At 40.1% G+C, this 16,579-nt stretch overlaps 1 protein-coding gene across 1 annotated transcript in view; it reads left to right on the top strand.

Annotated features, from left to right (window-relative positions):
* CPLANE1 (ciliogenesis and planar polarity effector complex subunit 1) overlaps window positions 1-16,579 on the top strand; it is a 64,779-nt gene that overhangs the window by 23,335 nt on the left and 24,865 nt on the right. Inside the window, 11 exon segments of the mRNA XM_050716415.1 lie at window positions 4,976-5,114; window positions 5,462-5,571; window positions 7,509-7,670; window positions 7,828-7,936; window positions 8,301-8,607; window positions 9,056-9,989; window positions 11,111-11,274; window positions 12,727-12,863; window positions 13,403-13,470; window positions 14,458-14,540; window positions 16,014-16,082. Of these exon segments, the coding sequence (XP_050572372.1) occupies window positions 4,976-5,114; window positions 5,462-5,571; window positions 7,509-7,670; window positions 7,828-7,936; window positions 8,301-8,607; window positions 9,056-9,989; window positions 11,111-11,274; window positions 12,727-12,863; window positions 13,403-13,470; window positions 14,458-14,540; window positions 16,014-16,082 (2,282 nt within the window).

The following is a 16,579-nucleotide window of genomic DNA, read 5'->3' as shown; positions in this document are numbered from 1 at the left end:
CCTCTCCTCGAGTCTCCTCTCCTCTCCTCGAGTCTCCTCTCCTCGAGTCTCCTCTCCTCTCCTCTCCTCTCCTCTCCTCTCCTCTCCTCTCCTCTCCTCTCCTCTCCTCTCCTCTCCTCTCCTCTCCTCTTCTCTCCTCTCCTCTCCTCTCCTCGAGTCTCGTCTCCTCTCCTCTCCTCGAGTCTCCTCTCCTCGAGTCTCGTCTCCTCTCCTCTCGTCGAGTCTCCTCGAGTCTCCTCTCCTCGAGTCTCCTCTCCTCGAGTCTCCTCTCCTCGAGTCTCCTCGAGTCTCCTCTCCTCGAGTCTCCTCTCCTCGAGTCTCCTCTCCTCGAGTCTCGTCTCCTCTCCTCGAGTCTCGTCTCCTCGAGTCTCCTCGAGTCTCCTCTCCTCGAGTCTCCTCTCCTCGAGTCTCCTCGAGTCTCCTCTCCTCGAGTCTCCTCGAGTCTCCTCTCCTCGAGTCTCCTCGAGTCTCCTCTCCTCGAGTCTCCTCTCCTCGAGTCTCGTCTCCTCGAGTCTCGTCTCCTCTCCTCGAGTCTCGTCTCCTCGAGTCTCCTCGAGTCTCGTCTCCTCGAGTCTCCTCGAGTCTCCTCGAGTCTCCTCTCCTCAAGTCTCCTCTCCTCTCGTCGAGTCTCCTCGAGTCTCCTCTCCTCGAGTCTCCTCTCCTCGAGTCTCCTCGAGTCTCCTCTCCTCGAGTCTCGTCTCGTCTCCTCTCCTCGAGTCTCGTCTCGTCTCCTCTCCTCGAGTCTCGTCTCGTCTCCTCTCCTCGAGTCTCGTCTCGTCTCCTCTCCTCGAGTCTCGTCTCGTCTCCTCTCCTCGAGTCTCGTCTCGTCTCCTCTCCTCGAGTCTCGTCTCGTCTCCTCTCCTCGAGTCTCGTCTCGTCTCCTCTCCTCGAGTCTCGTCTCGTCTCCTCTCCTCGAGTCTCGTCTCGTCTCCTCTCCTCGAGTCTCGTCTCCTCTCCTCTCCTCGAGTCTCGTCTCCTCTCCTCTCCTCGAGTCTCGTCTCCTCTCCTCTCCTCGAGTCTCGTCTCCTCTCCTCTCCTCGAGTCTCCTCGAGTCTCCTCTCCTCGAGTCTCCTCGAGTCTCCTCTCCTCGAGTCTCGTCTCCTCGAGTCTCCTCGAGTCTCCTCTCCTCGAGTCTCCTCTCCTCGAGTCTCCTCGAGTCTCGTCTCCTCGAGTCTCGTCTCCTCGAGTCTCGTCTCCTCGAGTCTCGTCTCCTCTCCTCGAGTCTCCTCGAGTCTCCTCTCCTCGAGTCTCCTCGAGTCTCGTCTCCTCGAGTCTCCTCGAGTCTCGTCTCCTCGAGTCTCGTCTCCTCGAGTCTCGTCTCCTCAGGGAATTCTGCCTCTTAGAACCTAGAATTCACCATGATGGGCACCTGTCGCAGCGGCCGGTCCGAGGCGGCAACCCAGACTGAGGGGATACAGCCTCTCTGGGCTCATGTGGGCACTCAGGTGGATCCCCTGAGGGGTGAAGTGGCAGTCCAGACTGGAGACTGCGGGGAGCTCTGGAATCTGGAGGCCCCCCTGGGTCCTGAGGGAAGAGAGGGCTGTCATAGGTGTAGGTGTGCCCTGCTCAAGGAACTCCTAGAGCAGGTGGCTGGGCTGCAGCAAGAAATCGGCAGCCTGAGGGGCTCCTGGGAGTCTCTGAGGGAGACGGATAGGAGGTGTCAACCTGCCCCTGCTGATGCCCAGCAGCCCCCTCCTAAGTCCCTACATGGGGTAGTAGCTGACCCAGCTGCTCACCTGCAGGACAGAGGGCTTGACCACCTGCAAGAGGAAAGGGGCTGGACCCTCGTCTCAGCTTGAAGCAGAAAGAGGCGTCTGCCCCCGAAACCCACGGTGCCACCAACTCCCACGGTGTCCCTGGGTAATAGATTCGAGGCTCCCGGGCAGGAAAAGGAAAAGGTTGAGGGTCTGGACAGTAGTTGGAACCCAGGAAGCAACCCCGATTGGTACATCCCTAAGAGTAGGAAATCAGGGAAGGGGGTCAGGAAACCTGCATGGATGAGCAAGGAGCTTATTGACAGGATCAAAAGGAAGAGGAAAGTCTATGAAATGTGGAAAAAGGGCCTGTCCTTTTGGGAGGAGTATAGAAGTGTTGTCACGGCCTGCAGGGACGCAATGAGGAAGGCTAAAGCCCACCTAGAGATGAGGCTTGCAAAAGAGATAAAGGATAATAAGAAGGGTCCTTTTAAGTGTGTAAACAGTAAAAGGAAGACTAGGGATAATGTGGGTCCCTTGGGGTCCCAGGGGGTGTCCTGGTAACGGGAGACGCCAAGAAGGCAGAGATGCTGAATGCTTTCTTTGCTTCAGTCTTTGCTTCAAGGACTCCCCCCCAGGACTCCTGGACCCTGAAGGGAGGAGAAAGGGTCTGGGAAATGGAGAGTTCCCCCCTGTTTGACGAGGGAGTGGTTCGGGAGCATCTGCGTGGGATCAATGCACACAAATCCATGGGCCCCGATGGGATGCATCCACGTGTGCTAAGAGAGTTGGCAGAGGTGATCGCCGAACTGCTCTCTATCATCTTTGAAAGGTCCTGGAGAACAGGAGAGGTGCCTGAAGACTGGAGGATAGCCAATGTCACTCCAGATTTCAAGAAGGACAAGAAAGAGGATCTGGGAAACTACAGGCCAGTCAGTCTCACCACTGTCCCTGGAAAGGTGTTGGAACAGCTTGTTCTGGATGCTATCTCCAAGCAATTGGAAGAGAAGAAGGTTATGAGGAGTAGTCAGCATGGATTCACCAAGGGGACGTCGTGCTCGACCAACCTCGTTGCCTTCTATGATGGCATCACCAGCTGCGTAGATGAGGGGAGAGCAGTGGATGTCATCTATCTTGATTTTAGCAAGGCTTTTGATACTGTCTCACACGACATCCTGATAGCAAAGCTGCGAAAGTGTGGGATAGAGGAGTGGATGGTAAGGTGGGTTGAGAACTGGCTGACTGGCCGAGCTCAGAGGGTGGTGATCGGCAGCGCAGAGTCCAGCTGGAGACCTGTGACTAGCGGTGTTCCCCAGGGGTTGGTGCTGGGTCCGGTCCTGTTCAACATCTTCATCAACGACCTTGACGAGGGAACAGTGTCTGCTCTCAGCAAGTACGCTGATGACACAAAGCTGGGAGGAGTGGCCAACACGCCAGAAGGCTGTGCTGCCATTCAGCGAGACCTGGACAGGCTGGAGAGCTGGGCAGGAAGAAACCAAATGAGATTTAACAAGAGCAAGTGTAGAGTCCTGCACCTGGGAAGGAACAACCGCATGTATCAGTACAGGCTGGGGGATGACCTGCTGGAGAGGAGCTCTGAGGAGAAGGACCTGGGGGTCCTGGTGGACAACAGGTTGGCTGTGAGCCAGCAGTGTGCCCTGGTGGCCAAGAGGGCCAATGGGATCCTGGCGTGCATTAAAAGGAGCATGGCCAGCAGGTCAAGATCTTCCCCCTCTACTCTGCCCTGGTCAGGCCTCACCTGGAGTACTGTGTCCAGTTCTGGGCTCCCCGGTACAAGAAAGACAGGGATCTCCTGGAAAGAGTCCATTGGAGGGTCACAAAGATGATACAGGGCCTGGAGCATCTTCCCTGTGAGGAAAGGCTGAGAGACCTGGGTCTGTTCAGCCTTGAGAAAAGAAGACTGAGAGGGGATCTCATCAATGTGTATAAATACCTGAGGTGTGGGAGAAGGAGGGATTTGGCCAACCTCTTTTCAGTGGTTTGTGGGGACAGGACAAGGGGCAATGGCCACAAGATGGATCACAGGAAGTTCCGCACCAACATGCGAAAGAACTTCTTCACGGTGAGGGTGACGGAGCACTGGAACAGGCTGCCCAGGGAGGTTGTGGAGTCTCCTTCTCTGGAGATATTCAAGGCCCGTCTGGACACCTACCTGGGCAGCCTGCTCTAGGGAACCTGCTTTGGCAGGGGGGTTGGACCTGATGATCTCTCGAGGTCCCTTCCAACCCCTACAATTCTCTGATTCTGTGATTCTGTGATCTGCTCCATGATCTTGCCATGCACAGAGGTGAGACTGACTCGCCTGTAGTTCCCTGTGTCGTTAAAAATTTTTTTAAAAATCCCCATTTTAAAAAAGGGGACTATGTTTCCCCTCTTCCCGTCAGAGGGAACTTCACTGGATGGCCTCAAATGGAGTTCTCAGATATGATGGATAGTTACTCAGCAACTTCATCTGCCTGTTCCTTCTGGACCTGCACGTGCATCTCATCAGGTCCCATGGACAAGTGTACCTTCAGGTTCCTTAGGTGGTCTCAAACTCGATCTTCTTCTATAGTGGGTGGTTTTTCATTCTCCCAGTCCTCACCTTTGTCTTCTGTGACTTTGGCAGTGTGGCTAGAGCACTTGCTGGTGAAGAATGAGGCAAAGGATTCACTGAATACCTCAGCCTTCTCCATATCTTGGGTAACCAGGTCTCCCATTTCCTTCTGGAGAGGACCCACATTTTCCTAGTCTTCCTTTTATCACTGACATACCTATAGAAGCTTTCTTCCCTCAACCCCTCTGCACCTGCATCTGACAGAGAAACAGATCAGGAAATTGTCTTTTGAATAAATACTGCCACCTTATAGTTCGTTGCATGATTACACAGAGGTTTAATGCTTAATGCACAGGGAAGTGGCCAGAAGTAGCAGCTGAAACAGGAGTTATACATTGTTGCTCCTGTATTTATTTCACCATGCTCATGAATTACCATGCAAACAAAAACGTTTTATTTGCCATAGCTCATACGGAACATGTTCTTTTAAATGAATTTTCAGAATACTGATTTGAAGAAAACGGAAAGCAGGCTTAAGGAAATTTTACTGATCTTGACAGTATTCTGCTAATAACTGAGAGGCTAGCAATGGTGTATAAAAATTTTAACTGATTTTTATTTCCATTTTGATAAACAAGAAAAATTGTTGATACATATATACATTTCCTGATCATATCTAAATAATTAAGACCATTGTTTATTTACTTATTTTTGCTATCTATAGATTCGAATGAAAGGATCTCTTCCTTCAATGAATCCGTTCCCAGAGACTCTGCTTCATTACTGCAATTTCCGTACTGTTTTCTGTAGCTCTGCATCTTCTAGAGACCATCAACTTGATGATATTTCCTGTAAAATTTTAGGTCTGTATGCAATTATATAGAGTAATTTAGAGCTGAAAAAAGAGCACAAGAGATGATCCACAGGTGTAAAGAAACTCTAATCAGCATGATTTATACTGCAGTGTATGCAGGAACACTTTTTTTTCCTAGCTTTTAATTACGTTAGTTATCAAATCTCTTAATCCAAAAGTTCCTGTGCTAGAATGTGTTATAGATATGTGTTATAGGGGCACTATTGAAAACTGAAAAGAATAAATGACATTTTTATTGGATTACTGTTAAAATAAATAATTAATTTCTTCTAGCTGAAAATCTCAAGCTATTCATTTATTTAGCCAGTCTCATCACATCGCATGTTTATCTCATAGGTTGGTTCAGAGAGCTGTGTGCACTGTGTTGGATGTTACATGTTCGTGAAAAATTATCTGAAAGCTGTAGGCGGTACCAAACTGCAAGGGAAAATACAAACATGCATAAGGTAATTATATTACTAATATAGTAAAGAGACATTTTAATTGTATAAAGCTGTAAGAAGAATACTAAAGATCTGATGCATGTTTCTCTGAGGACTCTTATTTGCATAGTAGGACAAAATAATAAAATGTGCAGTAAGGACTTGATGCTACAGAGTAGTGCTGTTGTTTGTGAACGGCAGCTTCCTAAAAGTATTGCTGATGAGCTTTGATTCTGATCAATGTTTATTTAATGTACTATTTTTCTTTGCATGCAGCATGTTTTATGATGAAGGTTGGGCCTTGGTTTTCAAAAGCATAATGAAAAATATTTAAATTTTAATGTGTTTTCTCTGTTACACCCTCATTTATGTAAAAGGTTAAAGAAGAAAAAGAAACTGCTGGCATTATAACATTTGTCTTATATACCATAACAATACAGATGTAGATTTTTGTTGTATCTAGTAACTAAGCTGTAAGGCTTTTGACACCGTTTCCCACAACATTCTCCTCAAGAAACTGGCTACTCATGGCTTGGACTGGCGTACACTTCGTTGGGTTAAAAACTGGCTGGGTAGCCAGGCCCAAAGAGTCGTGGTGAATGGAGTCAAATCCAGTTGGAGGGCGGTCACTAGTGGAGTCCCCCAGGCTCGGTACTGGGGCCAGTTCTCTTTAATATCTTTATCGATGATCTGGATGAGGGGATCGAGTGCACCCTCAGTAAGTTTGCAGACAACACCAAGTTAGGTGCATGTGTCGATCTGCTCGAGGGTAGGAAGGCTCTGCAGGAGGATCTGGATAGGCTGGACGGATGGGCTGAGGCCAACTGTATGAAGTTCAACAAGGCCAAGTGCCAGGTCCTGCACCTGGGGCACAACAACCCCAAGCAGAGCTACAGGCTGGGAGAGGAGGGGTTAGAAAGCTGCCTGGCAGAGAAGGACCTGGGAGTACAGGTTGATAGTCGGCTGAATATGAGCCAGCAGTGTGCTCAGGTGGCCAAGAAGGCCAAGAGCATCCTGGCTTGCATAAGAAACAGTGTGGCCAGCAGGTCTAGGGAAGTGATTGTCCCCCTGTACTCGGCTCTGGTGAGGCCGCACCTCGAGTACTGTGTTCAGTTTTGGGCCCCTCGCTACAGGAAGGACATGGAGGTGCTCGAGCAAGTCCAGAGAAGGGCAACGAAGCTGGTGAGGGGTCTGGAGAACAAGTCTTACGAGGAGCGGCTGAGGGAGCTGGGATTGTTCGGTCTGGAGAAGAGGAGGCTCAGGGGCAACCTTATTGCACTTGACGGGTACCTTAAAGGAGGCTGTAGCGAGGTGGGGGTTGGTCTGTTCTCCCACATGCCTGGTGACAGGACAAGGGGGAATGGGCTAAAGTTGCACCAGGGGAGGTTTAGGTTGGATATTAGGAAGAACTTCTTTACTGAAAGGGTTGTTAGGCATTGGAATGGGCTGCCCAGGGAAGTGGTTGAGTCACCATCCCTGGAGGTCTTTAAGAGACGTTTAGATGTGGAGCTTAGTGATATGGTTTAGTGGAGGACTTGTTAGTGTTAGGTCAGAGGTTGGACTTGGTGATCTTGGAGGTCTCTTCCAACCTAGACGATTCTGTGATTCTGTCCTCAGCAAAGTTTGCTTTCTTTTTAAAATGAGTCCAAAATTCTCTTCACTAGAAAAATCAAGCTTCAGATAAACAGGATGGCTCTTTTGATTTTTCTATGTGTTTTGCAGCAGTGACAAATGAAATAGAAACCACTGACAGATTCAAAATACCCCTCCCCCTTCCTTTCCTTTCCCCATTACAACTGTGATCTGCCTCCTACCGTTGTATATTTCTCACTCTGAAAGCTGTTAGCTGTTTTTATTTTATGTTAGCTGGGAAAGAATCATTGTAGTTTGCAATGTTTGAATAGTCTAGCTGAAATATATTGTTTGTGTCAATTAATGTTGATATAGCAAGTGTTTTTTAGGATCTAAAGAAGAATGAATATGGTACCTCCACAGTTGATCATTGTCTGAATGCCGCAGAATGGGCTTGCCGAATGCTTCCCTTCTGCAGGTTCATGAATGTTGAAGAAATAGTTCAAGATGTCATTTTGAGCCTACTTGGAGAACTGCCACCAGTCAAAAAGGTAGAAGAAATTAAAAATAGAACAAAAGCAATAGAGAGTATAACAAATGTTTTTTTCTTGTAAATGCTACTAGTTAGACTTTTTGCTGATGTAACTTCTGTTTGAAATTACACCTCACTTGTCTGTTAGCTACTGAAGAAGAAACTATATTTTGCAGGTGGCAGAAATTTTTGTAAAAGCATTTCCTAATCCTGAAGATATAAGGGTTCCACTAAGAGATAAATATCATGGTCTCCAGCAGCGACTCAGACACTGTACTGTTAAAGGTAATGTCTGTCCTTCTTCAGGAAATATTAAATGAGCATTCTTTTTTACCCTGCTTAGTTAATAAGTTGTGACAATCCCTTCTTTCACACCTCCCGCAAAACAGTTACTATAGTTTTTAGTTAGACAACTTTAAGAGGGTTTTGTGGCAAAGCCTGTATTTTATTTTTGATGTGTTTATACCAATAACAGGATATCATGTCTTCCAAGTTGATGGTTTTCTTCTCTTTATAATACTTGCTGTCTGGATTTCTAAATGGCTATAATTAATGATGATTTAAGGGTTGTTCTTGTCACAATTTGAGACAATAAGTCAAAACTGAGTCGTTTGCATTTAAAATTTCTTGGTTTTCTTTCTTTGGGCAGGTCCTGAAAGTGAAGAAATGATGTCTCTTGTTATACAGGCTGCGGAAAAATCTAGAATGAAGGCTTTGAGACGTGTAATAAGGAATATAGGCCCCATAGAAGTTAATATTTGGGAGCCAACAGAAGAGGGAGCTAATGAGGAGGTGGAACACTGTTACGACCGATTCTCATTAGGCACTAGTCTAAGCAGAAGCACACTTACTGATCTTGGCAGTCCTCAGTTATACAGTGATGCTGAAACAGCAGATACACTTTCTGATGCTTTGGTTACTGAAGAAATGAGAACTCAAACACCTCCACCTCAAAGGTATGAAAAAAATGGCAGCAGAAACCTTTCCATTAAGAAAGAAAATTAGTTGTCTTATTGGGAAAATAGTATTTTCACCAAATATGATAATTGTCACCTTGAATAATATATCAAATGAGAAATTACAAATGTATCAAATCTTATAACTGTCAATGTTATGTCAGGTACTAAGTAACTAATACTGTTATTGAAATGTCAATTATTATTAGCCATGACCAGATTCAGATATGATACTTCTGAGTTACTGTCTCTGTAAGAACTATGGATTTAACCTCTGATGATTAATTTGCCACCTTAAAATTGTATTAATATAAGATTTTTTTTTGTTAGCTATGCATTTTTAACAACAGAGGAAGAAGAGGAAGTAATGTTGCATTCACTTATTTTTCCATTTAAATCTTCTTTGCATTGATTTTGACGTTAATTCTGTTTGTTTCTCGTCTAACAGGGATAATGAACATCAGGGACCAGGAGAAATAGGGAGCAAAAATACTACGTGCAAGACAAAAGCTCTTAACTGGAAAACAAAACATAAGGAAAAAGTACATGGAAAGGGCACACATAATCAGTGTAATTTACCTATAGTTGGTGCCTGGGAGTTTGAACGTGATGATGATGAATATGTTATTTTCTTAGAGCTTTTTTTGAGTTATATTCTTGAGAGAGACCTTATAAAGTATAGTGACCTTGGAATTCCATTTCTTACTAGCTTTTCTGGACTTCTTCGAGAGCATGAATTAAACTCGCTCTTTTTTGATGTTCATACAACATTAAAACGTCGACAAGTCAAAACTAGAAGCCAAAGTGTGTTTAGAGCAGGTTCTTGCTATACTGTCACCCTGGCATCTTGCAGTCCTGGAACAGCTTCTGTCCATAATATAAACAAAAATGTTTTGAAAAACCCAACCATTGTACAGTCCATTGCACAGACAAGAGAACCTTGTGTGCATAACCTAATCAAAGGACTTAAAGAAGGATTATTTGGTTTAAAACACAAATCAATTTACAGAGCTCAGGGTGACAATCAAGGAGTAACTGTTGCATCAGCAAGCCAGACCATCCCTAAGCATACTTTCTCTAGCTTACAAACTTCGGCAACTTCTAAATACATTTACAAAACTACTGATGTACTTGATACTGTACCAGGAGAAGAACTAGCTATAGAATTGTTGGGTAAATTTAACAATATTGCAAAACTGCTTGAGTGGTTGATCAGATGGTCTGATAAGAAGCTGCCCTGTGGTTCCAATAAACAAGATTCCACAGAGGAGAGTTTCCCAGTGATACATGTGAAAACATCAGCAGCTGCTGTCCTTTCTTCTTTATGGCTGGTCGAACAGTTGTATGGAGATGGATCACAAGCAAGGAGTACGACATATAAGGTAAGACAGGAAATGGAATAACTGTCAATGTAATGTGTAAATCATCACAAACAAAATCTTACACTTCTTTTATGTCATTGTTTGATTTTCAGTAAAACATAGAATGCTGATCAATAGCCTTTCCTTTAGGACTTGCTACAGAAAGGGAATTCCAGTAATTCTTTAGGAAGACTGTGGTTGGAAATGAAAGTCCTCTTTGGAAGACCTGTTTAAAATCAGTTATCTAGTTATCACAGTATTTGAGCAAATGTTTAAAAGTTAAATCACTATGTCTAGTTTTCGACATTATCTTTAAAGAAAGCCAGAATTGGAGATAGAGTATTAGAAAAACAAGATAAATAATAGAGTTTCTAAGAGGAAATGTGAATGTGGATTTATTTGTCTTCAGAGGACAGTACAGATGCAGTTTGACTGAAGCTAGCTGTGGATTGGTGAATAGTGAATTTTGAATTTCCAGCTAGCACTGTTATATAGAGTTAGAGAAAGTGCATTAATACATAATTGATTTGCCAGAAGAACTAGATACAATGTTGCTTTATTTCATACTGGATCATTTATCTTCTTTAATTAAAGCTACATGAAAGTGGGGAGAGAGCTGTGAGGTTTCTTTGAGAAGGCTCTTCTCACACATTGAAAAACATTTTGCTTTGTGTTTGGTTTCTATTTTCTGTTTTCTTACAAGTATCACCTGTATTTTACTTACATCTTACTACCAAAATTTTGTGTGTGCTTCTATCTATGCATGATTATACTGCTTTACAGTGATAAGAATTTAAAGTAGGTTAGTATTACTGGTGCTAAAGGCCAAATATTGTATATCTTTATATAGTGTATATTTAATTGTCCCATAGCATCAGTAACAAAGGAATCATGAAACATATGTTATTTTATGATTCCTTTAGATAGTTCAGAGGACAATTGCTTTACTTAATGCAAAAAGGGGCAAAACTTGGGTTCTACAGGTAGCTGTAAATCAAGAATTTCTTAGCTATGTAATAGTGAAAACAACATGAAGTTAAGCAGAGATATACTATATAACATACATTTTTGTTTGTTTGTTTGTTTAAAGTATCAAGTATCTTTCTTTTCTAAAACTAGTGAATTTTTATTATTATCGATAGAGTCCAACTAATCAATGTCTGGAAGAACTTGCATCTCTATCAGAAGCCCAACCTAGTACAGAGAAGGAAAGTAGTGTGGATGAAGGCTCTTCTGTACTGGCCAATCCTCCACTTGATGTCCAGAATGTACAAGCCTATGATGACCTTTGTGAAACCAGTTTGGGGTAATTTTATTTTTAACCTAAGAAGTCTAGTTGGATGTAATTCCCCAGCTAATCAACATATCAATATGAAAAGTTGTACTGTTATTACATGTTATATGTTTTTTAAATATTGAGCGTAAACTCAAACTTACATGAATATCATTTAACAGCTGCAGGTAGTCTATTATATTGCTAAAAGTTATTCCTAGAGTATTATCATTAATTATTTTATATATTCCATGTGGGTATAAGTTACTAGTTCAACTGGAAACGTTAAGGAGTTGTCTTCTATACTGTGACATGTTATCAATTTTGTAAAAGAGAATCCAAATTTTTAGGCTTCATAATATCACGTGTTTGTGTCAGTTCTCAAAAAAATGACCAAATTTGTAATGCAAAATATTCATGAGATCTTAAAGATTTTGGTGATTCTATTCTATGTTCCTCTTACTTTTCATAATCATCAGAAAATCTTAAGTTTTCTCTTTAAACACTACTAGGATTACCAGTACTGTCTTTAATATTGTCACATAGCTGTTATGAGACTTCACTTTTTATAGGACTTCCGTAATGAAGATTACATTATGAATGCAACGTTACTCCTGAGATACAGAAAAATAACCTCTGTGACTAGACATACCTCTACATAGCAAATGAAGTGGCTCTTGAATATGGATTGAATTGTTTATACGCTTAGTGATGTAGAAATGGGATCTACACTTCTCATATAATTGATACCATGGCTTTCTCAAAAAATTCAAACCTCCATTCTTTCCTTATGCTGAGACTATAGTTCAAAATGTTAGTTGTTTGTTTTTCTTTGCGGGGGGAGGAGGTTGTTGTTTTTTTGTTGTTGTTTTCGTTTTTTTTACCCCTTGGATCTGGGATCTGTAACCTAGCTGTGTTCATATATACATTTGTCAGGAAAATAGATGGAAAAGGCAGTAAATATTTTATTTGTTAATATCTTGAATACTTCTGAAGATGGAGATGCCATAACCTGAAGGCCTTTCTGACATGTATCTTCATCTTCTGCTGCACTAAAGAAATTTAAAGATCTTTGTCACTAGCATTTATAGACATTGTTGTGTGTCTCCTATGACAATTTTTTAATGAAGGAAGTTCCTGTGAGCGAGATAAATGTATTCTTAGCCAGATGATTTTGAAGTCATGATGCAGTTTATAATTTCCATTTTCTTTTTGGTAGGTCATATGTGTTGTTTACATTTTTCTGAAGCCTATCTGAAAGATTGTGGCGTTAATGTCAGTAAAATATTTTAGGTATTCCAAAAAGTAATATTAATCTTGGTTTAAGTGAAATTCCCAGAGAAAGTTCATGTGAAAAGTCATAATATGACAACAGCGTTTATTTTACAGCCTAGGCTGCAATCTGAGATGGACGGTATACTTAAACTAAGACGAATACTGAATTTATTTTTGTTGTTAAATAACTTTTTTAATTCCAATTACCAGAATGTCTACAAAATCAAAACATTTTGATAAGAAGGAAATTAATTGTGGGAATTATTCTCTATATCATTTGACTGAAGATCTTAATGAAGTGGAACCATTTGTTCAGGAGGAGTTACATGTAACATCAGGAAGTGAAGGTTTGTTTTTATGCTATATCCTTTTACTATAGTCTGACATATAAAACAGTTAGAGTTTTTCCCGGGTATGATTATATATCCTTCAGTTTATTTAAACAGAAATGGAAATACATTTTCATTGTTCTATTGAAATTATTATTGTATCAGTTCTATATTATAACTAAATTTTATATGATTTTTTTCTCAATACTTTTTCTGATCAGTTTTGCACTATGTAACTTATTTTTACTGCAGAAATTGGATATATTATTTAATTCTCTCATTTACTTTTATTCCAAAATATCCATGACAACATACATAAAATATGATTTGAAAATCATAAAAGAAGCAGAGGTTAAATTTATCATATTCCTACCTTGGAACTAAGCTTTTTTTTTTCTTTTTTTTTTCCGACACATATGATCAGTAGTCATAGCACAACTTTTGAATTTGCTGAGAGGTCTCTCGAGTGGAGTAATGTAACCAGCTGACAGAAATGACAAAACAATGCTCTATGTCATGTAGTTTTCTAATTTAGAATAATTTTATTTATTTTATAGAGTTCTTTGAGGAGCCATATGAAACTCCAAAGAGCTCCAATAGCTCTGTCAGGATCAAACCTGGAAAGGCAAGTTACCATCTTGCATAGAGGAACCAAATTAATATGAATATTCTTCTCAAAATACCCTGAATTCCTTGATATACTTAAAAAATCATAGGCCTAAAGGATTTGGAATCAGTGAAAAATTTCCTTAACTAAATCAATAATGAAAGTCACAAGTAATTAAACAGTAGTAAAACAATATCTGCTGTAAGCACTTTTTAAAACTGATTCCATGCTTGTAATGCTAAATGCGTGTATGCCTACATAAACAGATATATAATTATATACGTGTAACACTATATATAAATATATACGATTTTTCATGTACACATACATACAAAACTAAAAAAAAAATTTCTTCTGGTTTATAGAATTTTACGTGTATTTTCTTTACAATAGCTAGATGTATTAACAACTTTTTTCTTTAAGAATGTGTACTGACTTTGAAGCTGTCACAGGGTGACTAACTGAAAACTCTGTGACTTGTTTGCTTGCCTGCCTGCTTTTAAATTAAATGTATAAAGGTGTGTGTTTTCTTTGTTGATGTCTGAAAACTTGGTTTAGATCTGTAAATAATCCTTGTTCTCATGCATCATCTTCAGTCATAATTCTCTAGCCTTTGAAATAGGCTAAAGACTACTATGTTGAAATGTGGATTGCAACAGCATAAGCGTAGTCTCTGGAAGTACGCTAGATTTCAATTTCCTAGTTTATGAATAGTTTGCATATATAAGGGTTGTTTACCCATTTTCATTCTTACCTAGGAGATGCAAGATTATCAGACTTCATTTCCACAGTGCTATATGTAGATGTGAATTTGAAAATAAAAACTCATAATACTGACTTGGAAAAAAAAATTTGCATGAATCATTAAGATATCTCCATATTTCTGAGCTGTAGTGGCTGAGTAATCAAAAGTGTATTTGCCTTAGGCTAATAAAATAAGAATTCATTGACTCAGAAGGGGAATATAAAAATTGACATGTTCAGATGCATCTTTTTATATTCCAGCACGTCTCCATTTCAGATGTAGATAGTCTACAGGACGATCAAAAGGTGGAAAAAGCAAAGGAAGGAAAGGCTGAACATAATGCGTGAGAGATCTTGTTTTGTTTTGTTTTTATTTCCCTTTTAACTTTGTTTAAAAAATTTAAAGTAGTTTTGTTAATTGTCGAATTCAGTCAAGTCTTAATGGGTTATTGTTCCTTATAGAAACAAAGTCATAACCTGAAAAAAACATTCAGTTATGTTCTATTCCACATACACAGGCATTTCACATAAACAAAGTGCTGGGTGGATGAGTGGTTAGTTTAGTAATGAACAAGTAATAGAGGCATGATTTGTGGGAAGGAGTAGTATTTTATTTCTGGACAAAGTACATAACTGGAGAATAGCTGGAAATAATAGCTGGAAAAGCCTTCAGTTTTTTTTCCATCTCCAAACTAGGGGCAGTGGCTTTGGATTAAACACTGCTGTTTATTCTAAGAAATTTAACAGCTAAATTGTTACACAATTTAGAAGAAAGAGAGATTGGTATCTAGGAGGGAGAAGGTGAGATAAAAATGGTTGTGGATGATAAGCACATTGGCTCTTGAGAGAGGGAGGGAGACATTTTGCACAACTTAAAAACTCAAGAAATTTGCATCGTTTTGGCATTTTTAAAATTTCATGTAAGCTACATGTAAATTTTAAAATATAGCTACATTTAAAATATAATATACATAAAATTATGGAAACAGTTCATAAATTTGACTGTCACGTCATCAGTTTGAGTTGTTTACTACCTAGTTTGATTTCTCTGAAGGGGAGAAGCCTTCTATAAGCACAACATTTTTTTGTTAATCATGAGAAATATTGGTGTTTTGGGATTTTTTCATTTAATGAGGGAAAATTATCTACCTGTTTTTATTATTTTGAGTATCTTTCTTTATAAATCCACCAAATTTGTTTATAATAATGAAACCTTTGTCTCTGATACACAGTGCCTAAATGTCTTAATATTTTTTAAATCTTAATTATATATAAATATAAATCATATAAATCAATACTACTCTGTTTGTAATGTTTGTTAAGAACTATAAAATGGCCTAACTTTAGAAAATCTGAGAATACAATTTCAAAAATAACTGCACATAAGATGCTTCTCAAAGGTTCCTTGTGATGCTGGCTTTTCTTTTTCAGGAATACAGGTTGTAATCATATTAACAATATTGCTTAAATAGGATTTTCTCTTCTTTTGTCAATTCAGATCAACCTATTTTTTGCCTGCTGTTTGTGTGAACAGCCAGAACTTTTTCAGTGCTTTTGTTTGAGTCAGTTTCTGATTGCTAGGGAGACAAAGCATGAATGTCAATATTTGCCAGCTCAAATTGCAGCATAATGCAGTATTTGAAGCAATGCAGTTCAGTATAGCTCTGATCATGGCTTACAGGTATAATTTTATATATATATATATATATAATTTTATATATATATATGCATATATACAAAAGTGTGTGTATATGAAATGCAAATAAGCAGCACATTATTGTAGTATTTACAATACTTTCTTTTAAAATTTCTTTTAGCACAACTGAGGTAGCTACTAGCACCATTTCTAAATCATTCTCTTTAGAACAAGATTCAGAAGTTCCTGGGTAAGAAAAACCTATAATTTTTTATACAGTAAACAATAGACTACGCCTATTAAATTTTCAGCCTCAAGTAACGTGTGTAGATTTGATTACAAAATATTTATTCCTGCAAACTGTAGTACTGAGTAGCCTTTCCTGAAATGTTTTATGCCATAATCCTTGAGGATCACATACTCTTACATTTTTTTCCAGAATATCACATAAATCAAACATACTAAAGTAGCAGTTCAGAGATACCAGATTTCACAAGAAGTGATACTCTTTTTCTTTTGGTTATGGACAGAATATTTTATTATTATTATTGTTATTATATTATAGTGATTCTATAAAACTACTATAGATATATTATTACATAAAACATGAACAATAGTATTATAAATATATATTTTTGTTAAGTGATGAAAACATGCACATCCTTTGTCAACTGCTAAATAGAAGTATTAGGTTTATGCTTATGCGTGTAAACATGGAGAATGTTGGAAGTGGGAAAAGGCATCAAT

Source organism: Cygnus atratus, chromosome Z (assembly GCF_013377495.2).
Source record: "Cygnus atratus isolate AKBS03 ecotype Queensland, Australia chromosome Z, CAtr_DNAZoo_HiC_assembly, whole genome shotgun sequence".
In the NCBI taxonomy this organism is placed as follows: domain Eukaryota; kingdom Metazoa; phylum Chordata; class Aves; order Anseriformes; family Anatidae; genus Cygnus; species Cygnus atratus.
Note: the sequence above shows the minus strand (reverse complement) of the source record. Positions and strands in the feature narration are given on the sequence as shown.